The 25,107-nt window shown below is 37.9% G+C and overlaps 1 protein-coding gene across 2 annotated transcripts in view; it reads right to left on the bottom strand.

Annotated features, from left to right (window-relative positions):
* RNF115 (ring finger protein 115) overlaps window positions 1–25,107 on the bottom strand; it is a 72,549-nt gene that overhangs the window by 27,100 nt on the left and 20,342 nt on the right. Inside the window, exons 2-5 of one of the 2 annotated variants that reach the window (XM_047727619.1) lie at window positions 23,034–23,092; window positions 22,096–22,147; window positions 19,090–19,147; window positions 3,643–3,854 (exon numbers count right to left, since the gene is read on the bottom strand). In XM_047727619.1, the coding sequence (XP_047583575.1) occupies window positions 3,643–3,854; window positions 19,090–19,147; window positions 22,096–22,147; window positions 23,034–23,043 (332 nt within the window). In that variant the 5' untranslated portion in view covers window positions 23,044–23,092. The remainder of the gene's footprint in view (window positions 1–3,642; window positions 3,855–19,089; window positions 19,148–22,095; window positions 22,148–23,033; window positions 23,093–25,107) is intronic. The other variant, XM_047727618.1, reaches the window with a different exon arrangement.

The raw sequence follows: 25,107 nt of genomic DNA, 5'->3' as shown, positions 1-25,107 counted from the left end.
GGGCACCTGGGTGGCTCAGTCGTTCAGCATCTACCTTCAGCTCAGGTCACGATCCCAGGGTCCTGGGATTGAGCCCCGTATCGGGCTCCCTTCTTGGCAGGAAGCCTGCTTCTCCCTCTCCCACTCCCCCTGCTTGTGTTCCCTCTCTCGCTGTGTCTCCCTCTGTCAAATAAATAAAATCCTTTTAAAAAAATTAAGAATGGTAATGGTTTGAAGGAGATATGGGCGTGAACTAAAAGGGAAATGGTTGGACAAAATAGGAGCTGAGAAACAGGAAAGAAAAATCAGGAAGAATTAGCAACTAACTGGATGCATATATAGCAGAAAGTTGAGCAGGACAAAGAAAAGAGTCTATGTTAAGGCCTCAGTTTCTAAACTGCGTAGAGAGTGGTAGCCCCAATCAAATTCAAATAAAGAAAAAGGATTCAGTTTGGAAGAAATGAGTTTAGCTTCCATCTTGGTGAGTTTGGAGTATCTGTGGAACATCCAAACAGAAGTGTCTAACAAGAGGATATATATTCAAGTCTCAAATTAAGGGGAAAGGTCAAAACAGAAATACAGATCTGGGAGTCTTTAGTATATAGGTAATTATTAGAATTGTGAGATAGTCTAAGAATGGCCAGAGAGAACTTATGGAGTAGTGGTTCTCAACCAAGGACGATTTCACTCCCTAGGGGACATTTGGCAATGTCTGAAGACAGTTCTGATCGTCATAACTGGGAGGATAAGGGGAGTTACTACAGGTAGTAGACAGAAGCCAGGGACGCTGCTAAACATATAATGTTACAGGAGAGCCCCCCACATGATAAAGAATTACCCAGCCCAACAACGTCACTAAGCTCCAAAGTTAAGAACCCTGTTGCAGACTAAGGAAAAGCAGAATGAAGAAAACAGCTTGGGAAAACCAGTATTTAGGAAGTATCCACTAGAAGGAAAAGTAAGAGAAGAGGTAAATCGAGAAAATTCACTGTCATGGGAAGTCAGAAAAGTAGAGAATTTCACAAGGGGGGAAAATAACGAATTCAGTACATTAGACCCATACAATAAAGATTTTGAAGTACCCACTGGGTCTTCACCCCTGCAACACAGGGATTTTAATGAAAGGAGGACCAGATTACAGTAGTATAGGAATAATGAGAGAGAAGGAAGTACACAAAGTAAAAGCAAACTCCTCTCAGGAAATTTTATTGGAAAAGGAAGGAAATAAGACTGGGCAGTAACTAAAGCAATGGTTCTCAACTCTGGCTACAATCAGAATAACTGCAGAAGCTTTTTAAAATTATCAATGCTTAGATCTCACCCAGAATATCTGAATTGGAATCCTTGGGGACAGGGACCAGGTATCAGGATTTTTAAAAATATCCTGAGACACTAATGTACAGCCAGAGTTGAAAATCAAGCTGCGAAAGTGTGGGAGGTGGGAGAGTAGCAAAGAGGAAAAAGGAAGCAAGGAGATGAAAATGAATGAAACTAAGTCTCAGAAGAAACAGGAAAAGAATGAGTCAGAAACATGGACTGATGGAGTTATTTTGAAAACAAAGGAAGGATACCTCATCTCAGGAGACTGGAAGGAGAAATAAATATTAATGTAAAAAAATCTGACCCAGGGTTTTTGGTAGTTCATATCTGAGGCTCCAACTTTCAAAATGAAGAATACAAGTCAGCTGCTGAGAATCAGCTACCAGACAGGAAATCTGGAGTCAAATTTGGCAGAAGTTCAAAATATTTCCTGAGGGGAATGCAAATTAAAAGACTAATCAAAAGCACTGACAGTCTAATGGAGATTAAACACACTTTGCCAGCTGTAGGGGCACCAATGGGAATATTAATGATTTTCCTCCAGCAATATTCACCCATCCCTTAGGGGAGGAGCAAAGAAAAAGCAGACCACAGCACTGATCCAAAATTGGCAGTTTAGTGGGTGGGAGAAAATAAGTGCACAAGAGTTTTAAACTATAGATGAACTGTAGCTGAGGAGTTCAACAATGAGGTCCATACCACATAGAGAAAGGAAAGTAATCTACATGCAGTTTAATTGGCACAGATTTGCCTCTCAGCACCATATATCATTACAATGGTCTGAGATTTTTTGGCTTTTGTCCTAGACAATCCCATTAAATCAGATTCCTTATATCCTATCATTATCCTAAGAGGAAATGTCTACAACTAACCCTGAAATTCATACAGTATAATGTGAACTAATAGACAAATAGATGGATAGATATGTGATAAAGCAAGTATAGTAACCTATTAATAGTAAAATGTGGAAGGTGTATGTATGTGAGGGAGTGTAGGTTCTAGAACAGCACTGTCCAACAGGACTTTCTGAGATAATGGAAATGTTCTATAATCTGTGCTGTAAAATATGGTAACTACTAGCAATCTCTGGCTACTGAACCCTGGAAATGTGGCTACTATGACTAAAGAATTCTGAGTTTTATTAACTTTTAATTAATTTAAATCCATATAACCTCATGTGGCTAGTGGCTGCCATGCAGCACTGGATTCATATATCCCAGGATTCAAGTAAATCCTGGGTCTACCACTGATCCAGGTTATTTTATTTCTCTGAGTCTTAGTTTATTCTTATTTAAAGTAAGAATAGTGGGATGCCTGGGTGGCCGTCAGTTAAGCCGCTGCCTTCGGCTCAGGTCATGATCCCAGCGTCCTGGGATGGAGTCCCGCATGATGCTCAGCAGGGAGACTGCTTCTCTCTCTGCCTCTGCCTGCCGCTCTGCCTGGCTTGTGCATACTCTCTCTCTCTTTCTCTGACAAATAAATAAATAAAATCTTTAAAAAATAAAAATAAAAATAAAATAAGAATAGCAATAGCAGGGTGCCTGGGTAGCTCAGCTGGTTAAGCCACTGCCTTCATGTTACAGGAGTTTGGGATCGAGTCCTGCATTGGACTCCCAGCTCTGCAGGGAGTCTGCTTCTCCCTCTGACCTTCTCCCCTTTCATGCTCTCTCACTGTCTCTCAAATAAATAAATAAAATCTTAAAAAAAAAAAAAAGAATAGCAATAGCACCAACTAATTCATATAGATTAAATAAGCAGATAAAGCATGAAGTACAATCCTGTGCATATGGCAAACATTTTTAAAAATTAATGTTTATTACTCCTATAAAATGGGCTCTATGAGATCAAGGGCCAGCATCTGTTTTGCTCACCACTGTATCCCAATGTCTAACAGAAGTGTTCCAGCATAAAAGACAGTCAATAAACATTTGTTGTATGAATGTTTTTATCATCACAAGACGATACTTATTTCTATGAAATTTCATATTAAGTCCATTGTTTCAATCTATTGAGGTCTTTTTGAATCCTAACATCACCCAATATATTGCATATTCCCTTTCAGTATCTTCCGATAAACAAATGTATCACCTATATATTAATCTAAGACATTAATAAAATTAACCAGAGACCTAGATCATTAGTTTTAGCATCTTTTAGTTTATCATCATTTGTTAATTGGTAGCAGCTGAGAAGAGACATTCAATTTAACTTTACCTTCATTCTGTTTTTATACCTCCATCTTGTCCATAAAGGTAAGAAGTATGAGAACCTTATAAAGATTAGATTATGCCAGTACGTCCTTCATTGAAACTACCCTTAAAGAAACTTAAATAAAAAACTCACCCTTCAATAGCTGGGGATCTATCAGGACGAGTACTTCCTCGTGATCTGTATCTTCGAGTCATTGGCAGCCGTGGAGGCCGGCTTGGTCCCCAGAAGTCAGTGTGAGTTTGGTGACCCCTCTCATTGGCTCTATTATCTTGGTCCAGTGGATTGCTACTTAGAAATGGTCTAAAATCTGGGAAAAACATTGTGTGGTCCAAGTGCTCCCAGAGCTAGTAAAAAACCAGAAATAAACAACATGTTACTGGTTTCAAGATCAGAGGAAATGATAAGAATAAATATTGAAAAAAGAGGAAAAAAAATTTTTTTGGAATAGTTTTTAACACTTTGAAATTCAGTAACTCCAAACTAAAGACATGTATGTTTCCCTAGTTTCATGGAGGAGAAAAAAAAATGTCTTTCAAGGGCATGCATGGTGTATGTGTATACAGGAGAGGCACTTAGACACCGAGAAAGTTAATTTTCCTCATACAGAAACAAGCCAACAGCTGGACCCTTTCCTTAACACTGATCTCATGTCCACATGCCTCTGGCCAGTTTCCCCTTCTGAAGTAAAAATGCGAGCCAGACATGATCATGGACTTCTGTCCTAAGCATAATCATATAGATCATCATATTCTTGTGCTTTGTCACAAATAACATCCACATTTCTACTATGTAATTATCTAAGGTTTAAATAAAATGGATGTATTTACACACTTTTTAAAGAGCATCATTACCACAAAGTGGAGACAGAGGTCTACAAAATACTTCTATTATCTAGAAGCTGTGTCAGAAAGGGGCATTGTCAAAGCCATGCCAAAGCAGTGCAGGAATCTTTGATAAGACCGTTCTGTTGTATATATTTTATCATTAAAAAGGTGTTGTTGGGTGTGTGGGGAGAGCAGTGGCGGTGGGGGGGAGGGTTGGGGGGAGTTGGGGAGGTGTTTGGAATTACTCAACAAAGAGTGCATGGAATAAACAAACCACCACATTTAAATTGTATTTACCTGTACACCAGGTATTTTCAGATAGACTACTACTTATTTTACTATATCCAACCAAGTACATAACCCTGGTTACATCCTGGTCTTTTCATTTTGTTTCAAAATTTTAAGTCAAACAGAAAACACATTATTTAGTGTATATATAATAACAAGGACACAAAACTGCTCAGCACAAGACCTTAAGTCTTAAAATCCTCACAGCCCATCTGCTCAAGACTAGTTATTTCCTCCAGAGACCCATGCTAACAACAGTCTCCTCTAGAAACATTCAGAGAAAGGGATACCAGCCCAGCTGCATGTTAAAGTTGATCTGATTCCAGACTAAACTCCAGTCTCAACCTAACATCTAATAACTTGTCAAATTAATTCCTGAAATTAAGGAGTTTGTTTAGGTTTGTCAATAATGTTATTTTTTGTCATTTTTTCCAGTTTACATTTTGTTTCTTGATTTTCAAAGATGTTTCCTCCTCCTTTAATTAAAAAAATGCATAATAAATATATTACAAAAATGCAAATGCAGAATATAAAATACAAAGTGCAATACAGTTCTACTCTCCTACTCAGAAGTTAATTTAGTGTGTAGAATTCCAATCTTTAAATATCTCTGTGTTAACACACACATATTCTTTCATTCAATAAATGCCTGTTTAGCATGTACTCTTTCTGTACTTTCTGGGAACTATTTAAGATACGGCAGTAAATATGATGTTAGAAAAAAAAAAAAAAAACCTCTGCCTCAATGGATTTCATTTTTAAGTTGGAAGAGATACTATCCCACAAATGGAAAGCAAAGGAAACTGTAGATGTTAGGGATAAAAGCCACAGAGGAAAAAGAGGCTTGCACTGACTCAGAACACACAAAGTCCTATCATTCTTTTCAATAGCAGCATAATATGGATGTTTTATATTATATTTCATGTAGTCTTTAACATTTTTATTATGATATCTGGTATTTGATACATGTAAAACATAATGAGGCATTAAGAAAATAAAATATATACCCACATAACCATCTCTTAGCTCACATCACTAAAGCCACTGAAACCCTGTGTGTGTCCCTCCCTGTCCCAACCTCCAGTAACCAAAACCCATACTTTTTTATCATCCCCTTGATTTCCTTTATAGTTTTACTAGAAATGTATGTATCTCTAATAAAATGTGACTTATGAATTATGAAAATGCCTTATGAAAGCACTTGCATTTTTGGCCGCACATGTCAGTGCATTCATTTTCACACACATTTTACACCACACTTTCTCCTCTCAATAAACATCTAGATTGTTTCTAGGTTTTTGCTATTACAAACAGCCAGTGTGAACATTCATATATGCAGAGATAGAAAAGTCTCTCCATTTTTGCAGTTTGTATAACTTTATATGGTCTATATATCTTCAATTTTACTAGGCAATGCCAAACTGTTTTGCAAAGTTATCATCAATTCACACATTCACCAAGAGTTTCCATTGTACCAAATCCTGGCAAGCATTAGATAGCACAGGGCTTTTGTTTTTGTTTTTAGTTTTTACCAATCTGCTAGATAGAAAATGATATCTCATTGAAAGGTTTTTGTTCCTGGCGTGTAAGAATAAATAGGAGAGTTTATTTAAAATGTATATTCTTTGGCTCTACTCCAGAAAGTAAATTCAATAGGTCTGCAGTGAGTCTGAAAGACTCCCTTCAGCATTTCTTATACAGAAGGTCTATCAGCAAAGAAATCCCTCAAATGTTGTTTATCTGGGAATGTCTTAATTTTTCCTTCATTCTTGAAAGATACTTTTGCCAGAGGGTTTTTTTTTTCCCCTAATTAAAGAATTTTATTTATTTGAGAGAAAGACTGCACAGTGCACAGGCAGGGTCAGGGGGAGGGCAGAGGAAGAGTAAGAAGCAGACACACCCCACTTCCCACTAAGCAGAGAGCCCACTCAGGGGCTGGACCCTGGAGATCACAACCTGAGCCGAATGAAGGCAGACAGTTAACTGACTGAGCCCCTCAGGTGCCCCACTTTTGCCAGATTTTGCATTCTTGGCTGGCAGTTTTTTCTTTCAGCACTTTAAAATGTCATCACTGCCTTCTAGCCTTTAATATTAGCCCAACCTTAAATTCTTTTTTTTTTTTAATTTGATAGAGATCACAAGTAGGCAGAGAAGCAGGCAAAGAGAGGAGGAAGCAGGCTCCCCGCTGAGGAGAGAGCCCGATTCAGGGCTCAATCCCAGGACCCTGAGATCATTATCTGAGCTGAAAGCAGAGGCTTTAACCCACTGAGACACCCAGGTGCCCCTTAAATTCTTTTTTAAAGATTTTATTTATTTATGTGACAGAGAGAAAGCAAGCACAAGAAGGGAGAGTGGCAGGCAGAGGGAGAGGGAGAAGGCAGCTCCCTGCTGAGCAGAGAGCCCGATGCAGGTCTCGATATCAGGACCCTGGGATCATGACCCGAGCCAAGCCACCCACGTGCCCCCCAACCTTGAATTCTTAGATGAACACAAGCTGGCTTTTATAATACATTGCTGCATTCTATTTCTGGGTTTGGGTAAATTTCTGCATCTTATGTTCATGCTTGAATTAGCCCCTAATGTTCCTTTTGTATACTACCCTTGTCTGGTTTTGCTATCAGGTTATCCTAGCCCCATAAAATATATTAGGAAGCATTCTTTTTCATATGGACATCCTGTAGCACAGATAAATAATTACTGGGTATAAGCATTGTAAATTTTGTTAGATAACACCAAGCCATCCACCAAAGGGCTATACCAATTGATACTCCTCAGTGTATAACAGCTTACATTCTCCCATACTCTTGCCAACACTGTTTTTTAATAACATTCAAAAACTTCTGATGTCCAACCAGATGAACAAAAAATAATACACACACTAAAAGTGAAATAAAGCACCTTTTCACTTTAACTGCCATTTGTACTTCATCAACAGACTTATCTCCCCTTCTAGTGACAGCCCCCCCCCAGTAAAGATCACTGGTTTCTAGTCTGAAAAGTGGTCTAAAACACAAAATTTTTCTTGACCCCAAATTCCAAAATAAATGCAACTTTTAAATATCCAAAACTGTACTTGCCTTTTTTTTTTTAAAGATTTTATTTATTTATTTGACAGACAGAGATCACAAGTAGGCAGAGAAGCAGGCAGAGAGAGAGAGGAGGAAGCAGGCTCCCTGCTGAGCAGAGAGCCCGATGCGGGGCTCTAATGCCCCTAGGTAATCCCTTCCTCCTGCCCCTAAAAAAACACTGATCTTCCAAAAAACAAAAAAAAAACAAAAAAAAAAACCAAAAACAAAACACTGATCTTCCTGCGGTTTGCATTTTCTAGAATTTCATGTAATAGCGATCATATCGCATGTACTCTGGCTTCTTTTAATCGATTATGTTGACATTTGTCCATATCAGTGGTTTACGCTGAGTAGGATTCCATAATGTGACTATACCACAATTTGTCTACCCACCTACCTGTTGATGGGTTGATGTGGGTTGTTTCTAATTTTTAGCTACTAGAAATAAAGTTGCTATGAACATCTGTACACATATTTATATATGCAGATCTGTCTTTTTTTTTATATACAGCTAGTGTGTTTTCTAAAGTGGCTGTACCAATTTTACGTTCAGTTTCAGTTGTTCCATAGCCTCACCAGCAGTTAGTATGGCCAGTCTTTCAAATTTTAGCTATTCAGATAGTTGCATAGTGGTATTTCATTGTGGTTTTAACTTGCATTTCCCTAATGATTAATGAGGTTGAGCATTTTTTTTTTTGATGTTCAGCCTTTTTTTTGCATGTTTATTTGCCATCTGTATATCTTTTTTGGAGAAGCAAATTGTTCAAATCTTTTGTCATTTTCAAAAAAATGGGTTTTCTTATTATTCCATTTTGAGTTCTCTGTATAGTCTGCATACAAGTCCTTCATGAGATAAATGATCTGAAAACATATTCTACCAGACTGTGGCTTGTCCTTTCATTCTTATGAAGACAAGAAGTTTTTAATTTTGATGAAGTCCAATTTATCAATTTTTCCTTCTATGGGTCACGCTTTTGGTGTCATATCTAAGAAATCTTTGCCTACCCCAAGGTTATAAAGATTTTCTCCTGTGTTTTCTTCTTCAAAGTATAAAAAAGCTTTACATTTAGGTTTACTATCCATCTTGGGCTAATTTCTATATATACTTTAAAGTATGTATCTAAGCTCATATTATTGTACTGCAAATGTTTCAGCACATTTAAAAGGCCATCCTTTTTCTCCTGGATTGCCTTTGTACCTTTGTCAAAATCACTTGTCCATAGTATGTGTCTGCTTCTGGACTCAGGGTATTCTGCTCTTTTGATCTTTGTGGCAATAACACAGCCTTGATTACTGTAGCTTTATAATAAGCTCTAAAATCAGGTATTAGGGGGCGCCTGGGTGGCTCAGTGGATTAAAGCCTCTGCCTTCGGCTCAAGTCATGACCCCAGGGTCCTGGGATCGAGCCCCACATCGGGCTCTCTGCTCTGCAGGGAGCCTGCTTCCTCCTCTCTCTCTCTCTCTGCCTGCCTCTCTGCCTACTTGTGATCTCTGTCAAATAAATAAATAAAAAGTCTTAAAAAAAAATAAAATAAAAATTAAAAAATAAAATCAGGTATTAGTCCTCCAACATTTTTCTTCTTTTTCAAAGAAGTTTTAGCTATTCTACCCACCTTGCATCTCCATGTGAATTTTGAAATCTGCTTGTCAATTTCTATTAAAAAAGTTGACTGGGACCTTTACTGGAATTACACCAAATTATAAATGACATCCCAACAATATTAAGTTCACCCTGAGTGGGACATTTTTTCTCCATTTATTTAGGTGTTCTTCAATTTCTCTAAGTACATTTTGTAATTCTCCATGTTTGGATCTTATACATCTTTTCTGAAAAAGTATTTCACATTTGTATACTATTGTAAATTATTTTTTTAACTTCGATTTCCAACTATTGCTAATAAGTAAAAATATAATTGATTTTTGTATGTTTTTTCATATCCTGTAACCTTGCTAATAAATTCACTAACTAGTTCTAACAGCTCTCTTACAGATTCCATCAGGTTTTCAAAATAAAAGATCATGCCAACTGTGAATAGTTTTACATCTTCCTTTCCAATCTGGATACCACTTACATCTGTCTGTCTCTACCTATCTTACCTTATTATACTGGCTAGAGCCTCCAAAACAATGTTGAACACAAGTGATGAGAAAGGACATCCTGGTCTTATTCCTGATCTTAGCTAGAAAACACTGTTTCGCCATTAATTATGGTATTAATTGCAGGATTTTAGTAGATGTTCTTTGTCAGATAAAGGCTATTGCCATCTACTTTAGTTTGCTCAGAGTTTTTATCAAAAATTGATGTTAGGGGCACCTGGATAGCTCAGTCAGTTAACCATCCGGCTCTTGATCTTGGCTCAGGTCATGATCTCAGGGTTGTGAGATCAAGCCCCAGGTTGGGCTCTGTGCTGGGCATGGAGCCCGGTTAAGATTCTCTCTTTCTCCCTCTGCCCGCCCAGGAAAGCATGTGCTCTCGCTCTCTCTTTAAAAAAAAATTTGGTGGTGCCTGGGTGGCTCAGTGGTTTAAAGCCTCTGCCTTCAGCTCAGGTCATCATCTCAGGGTCCTGGGATCGAGCCCCACATCGGGCTCTCTGCTCAGCGGCGAGCCTGCTTCCTCCTCTCTCCCTGCCTCTCTGCCTACTTGTAATCTCTGTCTGTCAAATAAATAAATAAATAAATCTTTTTAAAAAATAAAATTAAAAAATTAAAAAAATTTTTTTTAGATTTCGTTAAATACTTAATCTGATCCACTGAGATGACTATATGGTTTTTACTTTGTAGTGTACTATGGTGAGTTAGGTTGTTTGATTTTTCAAATGTTGAACTAACATTCAAATTATGAACTAACATTACAAATGAAATAAATCTCATTTGAACATGATGTCTAACCCTTCTCATATACTGTTGGGTTCTATTTGCTAAAATTTTGTTGAGGATTTTCACATCTATGTTCATGAGGGGATACTGGTCCATAGTTTTCTGTTCTTGTAAAATTCTGCCAGGTTTTAAGGACCTAAGTTATTTTTATTTTTTAGAATTTGGGGTGTTTTTTAAGTTAGTTAGTTAACTGTTTATGTATGTATGTAGGTAGGTAGGTATGTAATCTCTACACCCAACATGGGTCTCAAACTCATGCTCTTACAACCGAGCCAGCCAGGACCCCCTTGAATTTTATTTTCAAGAAATGTTTGAACAACTGCTTAACAAGTTCATCTACATAACAAAACCAATTTTCTGGCTAATCAGTAGATTTCCAAAAAATTATATAATTTTTATTCTTTTTAGTGTAACTTTTCACAAAGTATTCCATTTGGGAAGATAATTATATGGTTATTACATGTTTATAATGGTTATAGAGGCATTCTACCTTTAATCTGCCATTGGTAGCAGAGTTAAATGACATTAGATTAGCAGCTCCAACCACCTTTTTATCTTATTTTGAACTGTGTGTGAACCCAAAAGGAGCCTAACTTTTGGTCCTTGCTTTTTAGATATTGGAGACCTAAACTGTATCTTCATCCTGAGAAAAGCAGTAGCTTTTTTTAGCAAACAGGCAAATAAGTGCAGGGGTCCCATTTACCATGGAAACAAAGCTTCTACTTAGAGGTAGAAGTATGGAAGGTAGAATAAAATTACTGAAACCTAAAAGCTAAGAGGACAATTTAATAGACCCATACTTTAAGAGATCTGTCTCCAGGAAATAGAACTGTTCAATAAATTAAGGAAAATTTAGAATAATTTTTTAAAACAAGTAATAATAAACATTAGAATGATTTTAAGGAGCAGAGAAGATAACTGAAAGAAAAGTAAAAAACATGCTCATCCTCAATTCAATTCAGGGGTACCTGGAATATAAGACTTAAAAGTAAATGGAGGGATGGCTGGGTGGTTCAGTCAGTTAAGCGTCTGCCTTTGGCTCAGGTCATGATCCCAGGGTACTGGGATGGAGTCCCACATTGGGCTCCTTGCAGCAGGAAGCCTGCTTCTCCCTCTGCCTGCCCCTCCCTGACTTGTGCTCTTTTTCTCTGACAAATAAATAAATAAATAAAATCTTTTAAAAAAATAAAAATAAAACCTTATTAAAAAAAAATAAAAGTAAATGGAAATTCAGAGGTTTATAATATACTGCCTAGGAAAGAAAGGGCCCTCAAAAAGAAACCTCAACACTGTAGCTGCAACCATGTCAAATTCCTAAATTTGACCAAAATACAGAGCTCAAATGCCATTCACACACAAAATATATGATGCACAACCCTATTTCCCCAGTAATATAAACACTGTGCCATAAACAATCTCCTGAAAGGCACCTTTTCCCAAATAAGCTTAAATTTACAGGTCATGGACTCTGGGCAACTGGCAAGACTGACACCAAGAATATTTTGTTTTACCCTTTTTCCTTCTGTTACCATTAAGTCTGTGGTCTTTGCTAATTTGTGGTCATTGGTATGAACTTAGTATGCCCTCAATTATGCAAACAGAGTTATTTTTTTCAACAAATGCGAAAAGCTCAAGAGTTTTACTTGACATTTCCAAACTGACTGGATGTGAAGCAGGTAACACGAAATGAGCTCTTCACACTAAAAAATGAGACACACCAAAGATTTGGTTGAATTAATCCAAACTTTAAGATTCAATCCAGGTTGCAACAGCTCGAAGAACCCAAACTCTACTGGCATCTGGCTGAGACTGAGAATAACAAACCGGTAAAGAAAAGAATGATTAACCCAGGGAAGGATGGTTTAAAATCTTTAACTTCTTTTTACTAGATTGAATCATGTAAAATTGCCATTTTGGTGGGGGTGCCTGGGTGGCTCAGTTGGTACAGTGTCTGACTCTTGATTTAGGCTCAGGTCATGATCTCAGGGTTGTGAGATCACACCCCACTTCAGACCATGTGCTCAGCGGCAAATCTGCTGGAGATTTTCTCTCTCTCCTTCTGCTTCTCTCTGTGCTCCCTCATGCGAGCACATGCTCTCTCTAAAATAAATAAATCTTTTTAAAAAACATAATAAAATAAAATTGCCATTTCTGGAGGTCAAAAATAGTAGAATATCAACAATTTTATTTAGTTCAACATAATTTACTTAATATTGTTTTTTATTATTTCAGAGCCTTCTCCACAGGTCCCAGAAGCACACACAAAAGAGCAGAGTCTTTCTTCATGAAGGTAAAGGCAAAATTGCTATCACATATTACTGATCTCCCCAAGATGCCACAGTCACTACTCCCACACTCCTGCTAACTTCAGGATTAAGTCACTAAACCCAAAGTCAAGAGGGAAGAATCAGATCTCTCATTTCCATTGCTGACCTCTTCAATCATTCCTCATTATTCTTCTCTACCAGAGGAGTAATGTATCTGACTGGTGAGTGGCAAGAGCCTAACATCTGCTGATTTACCATTCAGTTATTCATTTCTCCAACGGATGGGGTTCACGTATTAGGAAGCTACACAAATGCAAAAAAAAAAAAAAAAAAAAAAAAAAGTTCTGAGTATGAATGCCTCGTCTGCAACCTCTAATTCTTAGGTAAGTCATCCTATATAGACTTTGGATGTCCATTTGGCCACAGATCAACTATGTTCTCCAATATGGAAGAATAAAACTAAATTTTTGTTTCCATCTGTCTGGCTTCTGTATTTCTCAATGTGTTCTAAATTCAGAGGTGGAGGGAAGAGATACAATCAACAATGAACTATCACACATAACTAGACATGTTTAACATAGGATAACAGTTTAACACAGTACAGGCATGAACCAATATGAACTCATAAAATTTATATTCTTTTAACTACAAGGAGACAAAAAAGTTCTTTTACATAACCCTAAGTAAATGTTAAAAAGCAGAAATTCTTATATGGAACCAGAAAAGACCTCGAATAGCCAAAGCAATATTGAAAAAGAAAGCCAAAGTTGGTGGCATCACAATTCTGGACTTCAAGCTCTATTACAAAGCTGTCATCATCAAGACGGCATGGTACTGGCACAAAAACAGACACATAGATCAATGGAACAGAATAGAGAGCCCAGAAATAGACCCTCAACTCTATGGTCAACTAATCTTTGACAAAGCAGGAAAGAATGTCCAATGGAAAAAAGACAGCCTCTTCAATAAATGGTGTTGGGAAAATTGGACAGCCACATGCAGAAAAATGAAATTGGATCATTTCCTTACACCACACACGAAAATAGACTCAAAATGGATGAAGGATCTCAATGTGAGAAAGGAATCCATCAAAATCCTTGAGGAGAACACAGGCAGCAAACTCTTCGACCTCAGCTGCAGCAACATCTTCCTAGGAACATCGCCAAAGGCAAGGGAAGCAAGGGCAAACATGAACTATTGGGATTTCATCAAGATCAAAAGCTTTTGCACAGCAAAGGAAACACTTAACAAAACCAAAAGACAACTGACAGAATGGGAGAAGATATTTGCACATGACATATCAGATAAAGGGCTTGTGTCCAAAATCTATAAAGAACTTAGCAAACTCAACACCCAAAGAACAAATAATCCAATCAAGAAATGGGCAGAGGACATGAACAGACATCTCTGCAAAGAAGACATCCAGATGGCCAACAGACACATGAAAAAGTGCTCCACATCACTCGGCATCAGGGAAATACAAATCAAAACCACAATGACGGGGCGCCTGGGTGGCTCAGTGGGTTAAGCCGCTGCCTTCGGCTCAGGTCATGATCTCAGGGTCCTGGGATCGAGTCCCGCATCGGGCTCTCTGCTCAGCAAGAAGCCTGCTTCCCTCTCTCTCTCTCTCTCTGCCTGCCTCTCCGTCTACTTGTGATCTCTCTCTGTCAAATAAATAAATAAAATCTTTAAAAAAAAAAAAAAAAAAACAAACCACAATGAGATACCACCTCACACCAGTCAGAATGGCTAAAATTAACAAGTCAGGAAATGACAGATGCTGGCGAGGATGCGGAGAAAGGGGAACCCTCCTACACTGTTGGTGGGAATGCAAGCTGGTGCAACCACTCTGGAAAACAGCATGGAGGTTCCTCAAAATGTTGAAAATAGAACTACCCTATGACCCAGCAATTGCACTGCTGGGTATTTACCCTAAAGATACAAACGTAGTGATCCGAAGGGGCACGTGCACCCGAATGTTTATAGCAGCAATGTCTACAATAGCCAAACTATGGAAAGAACCTAGATGTCCATCAACAGACGAATGGATAAAGAAGATGTGGTATATATACACAATGGAATACTATGCAGCCATCAAAAGAAATGAAATCTTGCCATTTGCGACGACGTGGATGGAACTAGAGGGTATCATGCTTAGCGAAATAAGTCAATCGGAGAAAGACAACTATCATATGATCTCCCTGATATGAGGGATAGGAGATGCAACATGGGGGGTTAAGGGGGTAGGAGAAGAGTAAATGAAACAAGATGGAATTGGGAGGGAGACAAACCATAAGTGACTCTCAATCTCACAAAACTGAGTTGATGGGGGGAGGGGGGTTGGGAGGGAGGGTGGGATTATGGACATAGGGGAGGATATGTGCTATGGTGAGTGCTGTGAAGTGTGTAAACCTGGCAATTCACAGACCTGTACCCCTGGGGATAAAAATATATTATATGTTTATAAAAAATAAAATTAAAAAAAAAAGCAGAAATTCAATACAGTATTCTCTGTGAATGCCTCTGAAAATAGTTATGTATCATGTAGGTGAAAAATGTAAAATATGCAAAGAAATAAAGCTAAAATAATGAGAATACAGATTTTTCATTTTTAAAAATCTTCTTAATGCTGTTATAGTATCTTTCAGTACCAATGACTCAAGACAAAACCTGAAAGGAAATATGTGGAGAAAAGAAGCTCCTGGAATAGTGGGACTCCAGATGTTTTCAGTATCTTTTTATTGTCATTTTAATGCTACATCATGTACCAAAAGAAATTTTATTTAAATAAATACAAATCAGACTGCTCAGAGCACCCTACCTTCATGTATATACCTGGGAGTTCTGCTTCCAGGAAGCCACCTATCTTATTTTCTGCTAATCAGAGGCAGCAGCCACAGCCATTCTTGCACTGAAGTGATCCATTTTGGTAAGCTGAGACTCTTAGATCAGATGTCTCAATGGCACCAGGCCATGGTCAGAAGCTTTCAAGTAATCAATGAAACCCTCAGGCAGCCATGGGCTCAATTCACCAGGCTACCACCAGGAACCTCAATACAGCAATGCCCTTCCTTTTTACAAACTGCTAGCAACATTTTTAGATTCATTCTCCACTGATCCTCACACAATACTCGGACAAAACTCCCATTTAACTAGCAACCCTCCTCCCACCCTCACTCCAACTTTTTTTTTTTTTAAAGATTTTATTTAGTTATTTGACAGACAGAGATCACAAGTAGGCAGAGAGGCAGGCAGAGAGAGAGAGGAAGGGAAACAGGCTCCCTGCTGAGCAGAGAGCCCTATTCGGGGCTCGATCCCAGGACCCGGAGACCATGACCTGAGCCGAAAGCAGAGGCTTAACCCACTGAGCCACCCAGGCGCCCCCCTCACTCCAACTTTACCCACTCTATCTCCCGACCCAAGAGCCACTTAATAAAAAAATTTAAAAAATCAATACTAACTTTGTTAAAAGTTTTGCTTGGACTAAGCCTCTTCTAACATACCTAGTATTTTAAGAATTCAGCTATTAGCAAATGCTAATTATAGAAAATAACATCATTTTTGTACAAGGAACTCTGGCTGAGGAAAACTGAACAAAATTCAGCATAAGCTTTTGCTAAAATTATAAACTAAAATATGGAAAAGGAAAATAACTTTGGTTTCTATTTATAATTTTCTAAGTGTTTTATCCAGGGACATGAGTCTAAAACCTTATAGCTTATGAATATTATTTTGAGATAGTTTTTTTCACCTCATTGTGTATTTGAATTCTGTCTACCATGTAAGGTTCCAATACTCGATACCTTCTTTTAACTTCCTCATGAAGGAGTTTTACCTTTTCGACCAAGTTTTGAGAATGGTTAAAATGTATTGAAATTCACTGCATGGCAGGCACATTGGCCTACACACCTAGAATGTCTTACTTCATTTAACCCTCACAAACCTATGAGGTAGATATTATTTTCCCCAATTTACAAAGAAACAGAAGCACAAAGAGATTCTAAGTAATTTTGCCCAGGTTACATACCCAGTTAAGTGGTGGACCCAGAATTTGAACTCTGGCAATCTTGTTCCAGGCATACTACTGTGTCATTTGACCTCTCTCCTCCTAAACACTTCAGTCTTCCCAGAGGCTGCAGCCTACCAATCTCTCCCTTCTACTGTACTTGTTATATACCTCCCACAATAAGCTTATCACACTCTCTGTATACTCTTTGTTATTTTCCCATTTGCTTCATGTGTTTGCACTTGTTCCCCAACGAAATTTTAAGTTCCTTGCAGGAAAGGTAACCATGACATTTGCTTCTTGTCCCTACTGCTAGAAGAATGCTGTGTATGAAACATTTAGCTAAGAAGCTGACAGATTTAAATCCCTGGCAACTTCTATATCATAAAGACATTATTTTTTTTTCTATTTTTTAAATGCAAAATATAATTAGAAAAGGAAAAAACTGACATACTCAGGCATGATAACAAGGGATCTCTACAGAGGGAAAACTGGGCATAATCGTGCCCTTGCTATAAACCCTAAGGGACATGAAGCCACAGGCTATGATTCAGCAAAATTACTTTAACACCTGAAGGATAGCTCATGCCATCAGTGACAGATTTAGCATTACTAAAGTTAGGAAAATGACTACCTATATTTATTTTTCTTCTTAATGCATCTTCCCTGGTGAGTCATATCTATAAAACTGACAGACCAATGTTTTTCCATTTCCTAAGAGAACTAACATATAAAGAAAATCAGATAAAGTTTCTTCAGCATATGTATAATTAGTAAGTGACAAATCTATGTTATCGGAAATAACACACACAGGGAAATATATAATAAAATTAAAAAGGCTTCCAGCTCCGGCAAGAATAAACTTTAAATAATGTTTTTCAATACATCAAAATGAGAAAACAAAAATACGAGTTCAAAGACACAAAATGTCTTGCAAAGCACACTTTAACCAGCCCATGTACTAAGGCATTTCAGATTTAACCAAAAAACTTAAAACTGGATGTTAAGAACTACACAGACCATAAGTAAAAGAAAGTACCTTTAGGAAAACGGGAATTTTACTCAAACATTTTGTCAAGATTCTTGACTATAATTCTAACAACATAAAAATCTGGGGGAATACAGGTCTTGAAATAATTTCAGAGGATGAAGGAGAGGAGCTAGGTTAAAACCCTAGGTTTTATGGGCTGCTTCTTGAACACCAATTGTCCAATGTACTGCTAACAGTTTTACTTTGCACACAAATAAATAAATACAAAAAATTCTGCTAGGCTTCTAGGCAACTGAGATATCTTTGGAAGAGGCTAATGTGATCCCGAAACACACACACAGAAACATCATGATTATGGGATTTAATTTTTTGTTCTTTTGGCATCTGTTAGCTTTCTAAAGCCAACCAAGTTGTGTGGCAATAGAAGCAAAACAAACCAGTGTTTCTCATAGGATGAGATAGATGGCCTGTCTTTTACAGGGTATAGTCTCTAAATGATTAAAAATAGAGCATTTAATGCCATTTACTTGTACACTTAAAAATGGTTAAAATAGTCCCCCCAAAAATTAAGCAAGAGATTTTAAGTTAATGAATAAAATAAAAAAAAAAACTACTCACAATTTAATGTAAAACAGTATTCTAAGATGCAAACTAATGCCTCATTTTCAAATCATAGTTAAGATTTTTTCCCCAAAACTATCGATGCTACGTTATGTATATAATTGGAAATTAATTATAGGTCCCACCTTGAGATCTGGAAGGCAAGTAAATACCATATACTTAATCTGGCCCCCAATTCCAATCATACCAAACCACCATGTTTGTTAGAGGCCATCTCTAAAAACCAGTACCTCTGTGTAAAGCTGAATGGTGACTTCAATTACAACTCATTCTGGCCTGCTACTTCCTTGGCTGCCACATCACCAAAGCAGAGTCTATAGCACTGTTATTTCACAAACACCACAAGGTTTTTTTTCCTTTTACACCATATACACAATTAAGGAAGTAGAAAACAACTGGAAACAACACCAGGTTTAAAAGAGCACAGATCAAGGAGGTTCCTCTCTTTGTCAAGAGTTTACCAAAAGTAACATGTCAAAGGCCCAACTACTAAAAACACAAATCTTTCTAAGGGCTACTCTTGCCCACACTTTTCTTATACTTTCTGATGTTCTGCTGCACTGGCAGGTGGAACTCTGTCATGGTTTAAACATCCACCCACTATCTACAGAATCCCTACAGCCAAAGGAAAACTTACCTCTGCAAAATGTGTTGATGTGCTATTGTCTATCCGGCTGCCACCACCACCTAAAAAACTGAAGAGAAAAAGAAATGAGTACTGATTCTATTCCTAGGAACAAGCTTCACTCCCAGAAGCTAAATATAGAATAGTACAATGAGAACAAAGCCCAATAAGGAAAAATAACTCATCCCAGCGTGACACCTACGAAGGAAATTATGAAGAACTAGCATGTGGATTAATCTACGAAAGATATTATAACAAACCACAAAATCAAGTATAAACCAAGTGAAAAATTAGAAAGAGGGGCCGCCACAGAGTAGGAAGAAGGAACCACAGCCAGCAATGCAATTCAAATTTCACCTAGCAAGAGAAAAAAAAACATTTATTCTCAAGGAGGCAAAGGAATAAAACAAGATTCTCAAAATAACGTTTTGCTAAAAAAATCATTCAACCACCAGATGAACATAACATTTGAGCCTACTTGGGAATGATTAAATATAGTGCTACAAGGGGCCTGGTACTATACTTAGCACATTATAAAAGATCTCAATAAATATTTTTTCTTCTTTTAATAGTTTATCCTATTCTTTGATTATCCTACCCATCCTTCAGGGCCCATCTCAAATGCTACCTCCTCCATTAAGTCTTTTCTGAACTCACCGACCAAATGAGGATCCACAGCCCTCTGCATTCTGACTCTGATTATAAATTCTACCTTATAAATATCTAGAATTTATCTCATCCACTTCTAGCCCTTTCCCTCCTTTCATAAATATAAATTCACGGCGCCTGGGTGGCTCAGTTGGTTTAGTGGCTGCCTTCAGCTTAGGTCATGATCCCAGGGTCCTGGGATGGAGTCCCACATAGGGCTCCCTGTTCAGTGGGGAGTCTGCTTCTCCCTCTCCCTCTGCCCCTCCCCCTGCTTATTCTCTCCCTCTCTCTCTCAAATAAAACCTTAAAAAGCATATGTATACATATAAATTCAGAGGGTAAAGAGTGTGTTAATACCACAAATACATGTAAAGTGTTTATTGTGCGTAAAACATTATGCAGAGCATTCATCATTTTTGAAAAACCCTGCAACATCATATCCTACATTGGTAACTTGAAAATAAAATCGTTGAATGTGAAAACAGGGGCGCTTGGCTGACTCAGCTGGTAGAGTATGTGACTCTTGATCTCAGGGTTGTAAGTTCAAGCCCCACGCTGGGTGGAGAGATTACTTAAAAAAAAAAAAAAAATGTGTAAACAATAAAATAACTACTCCTGAAGACTGGGGAGAAATATTAGATCCCATTGTCCCCATGAAATCTGCAAAAAAAGGAGAGAAAAATGGCTAATATTTTGTGGAGAAAGGAATGGAAAAAAATCACAAGAACTACCAGGTATCACTTTTACTTCAAGACACAAGCCTATGAACATGTACACATAGTCACTCCAAATACAAGTCTACAAACTACTGCAGAAAGCTTTCATTTTCAGAACACCAATTGCACTCAGCTCAATGAGGAAACAAACACAGTTTGGTTAGTCTGAAACCAAAAGTGAAAAAGCAAAGCTAATGCCATTTTCTATGTAGTCATGCTCAGGCCTTATTCACTAATTAGAAACCATTTAACACTTGCATTTGTTTCAGAAGTTAAAAACAGTTCAAATGTAGAATAAGCCCAGAAGTACTGGTACATTTATGCTAAATTAGTAAATAATTCAACTACCACTGTGTACCCATTTTATTGTTCAAGCCTGGACAGGGTTCCCAGGCTCCTTCCTGCCTTTACTATATTGTTTCAGGGATTCAAATATCCCTGGTAATTAAAGCTATGAACTTTATCTTTTACAGTTCTGCTCCCCCTGAAACTTCCTCGGCATTCCCTTTCCTTAAAATTCCTCCATATTTTAAGAGTAACAAGGCTAATCATAGAGAAGGGATAATAAAACCACCACACTGTTCTGAGAGATGTTACAAAGCTTAAGAAAACTTACAAGATGTCCCTCTGATCAATGTCCAGTAACATATGGAGCCTACTACCCAATATTTATACGTAAGGACCTCCTATTGTTAATTTTTTCCATCTACTACTTACCACTATAATTGCTAAGTATTCAAAAATCAGCCAATGTTTATGAACTTAATAGAAAGGGAATACCATGCTACCTCTAAGAAACTGATTCTAAGAAAAAGATTTCTTCAACCATTTAGAACACCAACCTTTCAAAAGACATATAATCTGTACAATTGAGTATTCGCTATTAATGGCACCTGTAGGTGGACAACCTTTGGCCTACAAAGGCACAAATAGAAGAATTAAATCAAGTGAAAGCAGGATCCATAAAATTCATAGTTCTCTTCTAAAAAAAACGACTCATCCTACAGTTAATCACTATCTGCATTTATAACCATACTTCGTACAAAAGGCTAAAGAAACCAGGATTACTACTTAAAAACTTCGAACAAAAAAATAATCCATCAGGGACGCCTGGGTGGCTCAGCTGGTTAAGCAGCTGCCTTCGGCTCAGGTCATGATCCCAGCGTCCTGGGATCAAGTCCCACATCGGGCTCCTTGCTCATCTGGGAGCCTGCTTCTCCTTCTGCCTCTGCCTGCCATTCTGTCTGCCTGTGCTCGCTCTCTCTCCCTCTCTCTCTCTCTGACAAATAAATAAATAAAATCTTTAAAAAAAAATAAAAAAAAAAATCCATCAATTGCCTCCCAATAACCAATATGCTCTTTATTCAATACATGCAGAGCATAAGTGTTTGCAATAAGTATTTGATGCCATTATAAAAGCACAAATAAAAAGCTGCCCCAAGTTAGCATGCTATTGGCACAATATTGCTCATTTTGCTGTCATGCTAATCTTACAGGTTTAAAGCTGGTATTGTGTTATTCAAAAACCCAAGATTATTAGATCACCATGTAAGTGTACCAAACTTGATCCCATGCCATATAATGCCCCAGAAGCTCCAGTTCATTTATATATATAATCACCACTCGTTAATAAAGTTAAACTAATAGTACATACTGTAAAATGTGTGGTTTTTCCTGGTTGTGGAAGGGACCTTCAACTTTGGAGTCTGCCAATAGGAACAGTAAAGGAATTATTTACTGCCATTAAAATCTCCAAAGTCACTCCAAGATTAAAAGAAGCTTCAGATTACAGGTTCTTTTCATCCAGTCAGTATTTCATCAATTGTCCAACCAAATTATCTAACCAACAGCCATAAAAGAACAAATGTGCCATTATGTTTAGCCATAAAAGGCCATCCTACCAATGCTATTCTACTTTTTATTAAGTTTTTATAGTTTTACTCATATTAACCAAAAAGTAATAAATACTGTCACTTTCAGACACTTCCCCTTTTATAAGTTTTATATCTCTAGTAAGACCAATGAGAGCCAATTTCAAGCATTATGAACCAAATTAATATGACAGCTATAAAATGGCATAAGTCTGACTGCAATAATTTTAGTAAGATGAAGGATCCAAAGGCTTTCCTCAAAAGAGAGTAATAACTCGGTTTCCCTGGCTAGACCAGCCTGCTTACCTTCTTAGATACCTTTGTCAGAAGTCAGTCCCAAGCCGACCGAAGAGGTATAACAGACATTTACCTTTAGGCAATAGAGTGGTCACTAAAACCACCCAATAATCTAAAAGGACGCCAAAGACTCAGAAAATAAATGCAAACTTACCAGATTTCCTCTGATATGGATATAGAGATTTCAAAGGAATGCCACACATAATCAGAAGCAGAGGATCTCATCATACCCACTATCACATCACATCACATCCCAAATTCTTCCATTTTTATTACCCTTCCCTCTTCTTCCCTCCCTCCGTTCCTCCCACTTAGCAGAGAACATAAGTTATAGAACAATTTTCCTTTTATTCATTCAGTCAATGCTGACAGAAAACAATTTTGATAACAGAATGCCTGATTTATTCACGAGCTTATACAATACCTGGAATCATCTGTCACTTCTTCAATAAAGCCTGATTCACATCTGGGACAAATATATTCCTATAAAAGAGAGGAAGAAATAAACAGGAATCTTTCATTAGAAAGCTAAGCATGTAGTTTCAGAGTAATATGCAGTATACAAGCTGATGCGATGAAATGTTACATGTACTTGCTGACTCCAAGGACAGTTTTTTTTATCACACTCTGGCAAATAAAGAATTCGATAAGAAGTTTGCAGAATGGCTTTATAAGAGGTTCCCTCTGAGAGCTCCCACTGAAAGGGAGAACGTCAGATTTTTGTTTTTTAATTTGGGTTGCTTTTTTAAAAACTGGGATAAATTCATGATCTAATTTTCTCTTCAAATCTAATGAAAAATCTCCACTAGTTATCAGAGCAGTATAAGATTATAAAACTGGGGGCACCTGGGTGGCTCAGTGGGTTAAGGCCTCTGCCTTCGACTCGGGTCATGATCCCAGGGTCCTGGGACCGAGCCCCGCATTGGGCTCTCGGCTTGGCAGGGAGCCTGCTTCCACGCCTCTCTCTGCCTACCTCTCTGCGGGCTTGTGATCTCAGTCAAATAAATAAATAAAATCTTTGTGTGGGGGGGGGAGATTATACAATTGATGGGTACAAAAACTGCTATTTGATACTATACATGTGTAAAAGACACAAACTGAAGCACGACATAAATCAAGTGGTAACTAGGAATTAACAATGAAGTTTTCAGTATTTCTTATCTATTTTCTGACTACCAATGGCTCTAAATAAAACTTAACATTCTCAGGTATTTAACAGAAATGTTAATTCAAATAACTAGAACAATTCCAAATCAGCTTCTACTTCCTTCAGTACCAAGAATCTTTCTTTTAAATAAATATCAAGCGTTAGTACTGATAAGAAAGAATACATTTTGGGGACACTTGGGTGACTCAGTCGGTTAAGAGTCTGCCATCGGCTCGGGTCAGGATCCCAGGGTCCTGGGATCGAGGTTGGTCTCCCTGCTCACCTCAGTGGGGAGTCTGCTTCTCCTTCTGACCCTCCCCCAACTCATGCAAAGGCTCTCTCTCAAATAAATAAATATATTTTTAAAAAAAGAAAAAAAAAAGAAAGAATACACTTTAAGGGTGCCTGGGTGGCTCAGTCAGTTAAGAATCTGACTCTTGATTTCAGCTCAAGTCATGATCTCAGGCTGGTGAGATCAAGCCCCCAGTTGGGCTCCACACGCCACATGGAGTCTGCTCCAGTTTCTCTCCCTCTGCCCTCCCCCAGCTCACATACTCTCTCATCCAAATAAGCAAATCTTATTTTAAAAAAAGAATACACTTTAGAGACTGCCTTGTCATACATTTTTTTTAAACATCCTGAAGTATTTCTTTCCTTTATCATCCACTTACCATAGTTCTAAAACTATTTTTAACTACCTATTAAAATAGACCCTGGAAAGACATTTTCAACTATTTTCTTGCTCCCTGTAAACCCTATATAAACTTTGTCTTACCAGAAAGTGATGTAAGCCACATTTGGCTAGTCAAAGACAATCAGAATAGTAACTCAAATATTCAAATGCTTTCTTAAAAGAGATATAAAGAGGGGGTGCCTGGGTGGCACAGTCAGTTAAGCATCTTACTCTTGGTCTCAGCTTAACCTGTGACCTCAGGATCTTGGGATCAAGCCCCACATCAGGGTCTGAGCTCAGCGGGGAGCCTGCTTATTAAGATTCTCTCTCCTGGGGGTGCCGGGTGGCTCAGTTGGTTGAGTACCTGTCTTCGGCTCAGGTTATGATCCCAGAGTCCTGGGATTGAGCACCGAGTCAAGCTCCCTGCTCAGTGGAAAGTCTGCTTCTCCCTTCTCCTTCTGCCCCTCCCCACCATTCATGCTCTCTTACTCTCTCTCACTCTTGCTCTATCTCAAATAAAATCTTTAAACAAAGTTTCTTTAAAAAAAAAAAATTCTCCTTCTCCCCCTGCTCTCTCTCTCGCTCTCCTCTAAAAAAGGAAATAGATACTGTTTAAAAAAAAAAAAAAAAAAAAAAACAGGGGCACCTGGGTGGCTCAGTAGGTTGAAGCCTCTGCCT

This window comes from Lutra lutra, chromosome 4, assembly GCF_902655055.1.
Source record: "Lutra lutra chromosome 4, mLutLut1.2, whole genome shotgun sequence".
Taxonomy (NCBI): domain Eukaryota; kingdom Metazoa; phylum Chordata; class Mammalia; order Carnivora; family Mustelidae; genus Lutra; species Lutra lutra.
Note: the sequence above shows the minus strand (reverse complement) of the source record. Positions and strands in the feature narration are given on the sequence as shown.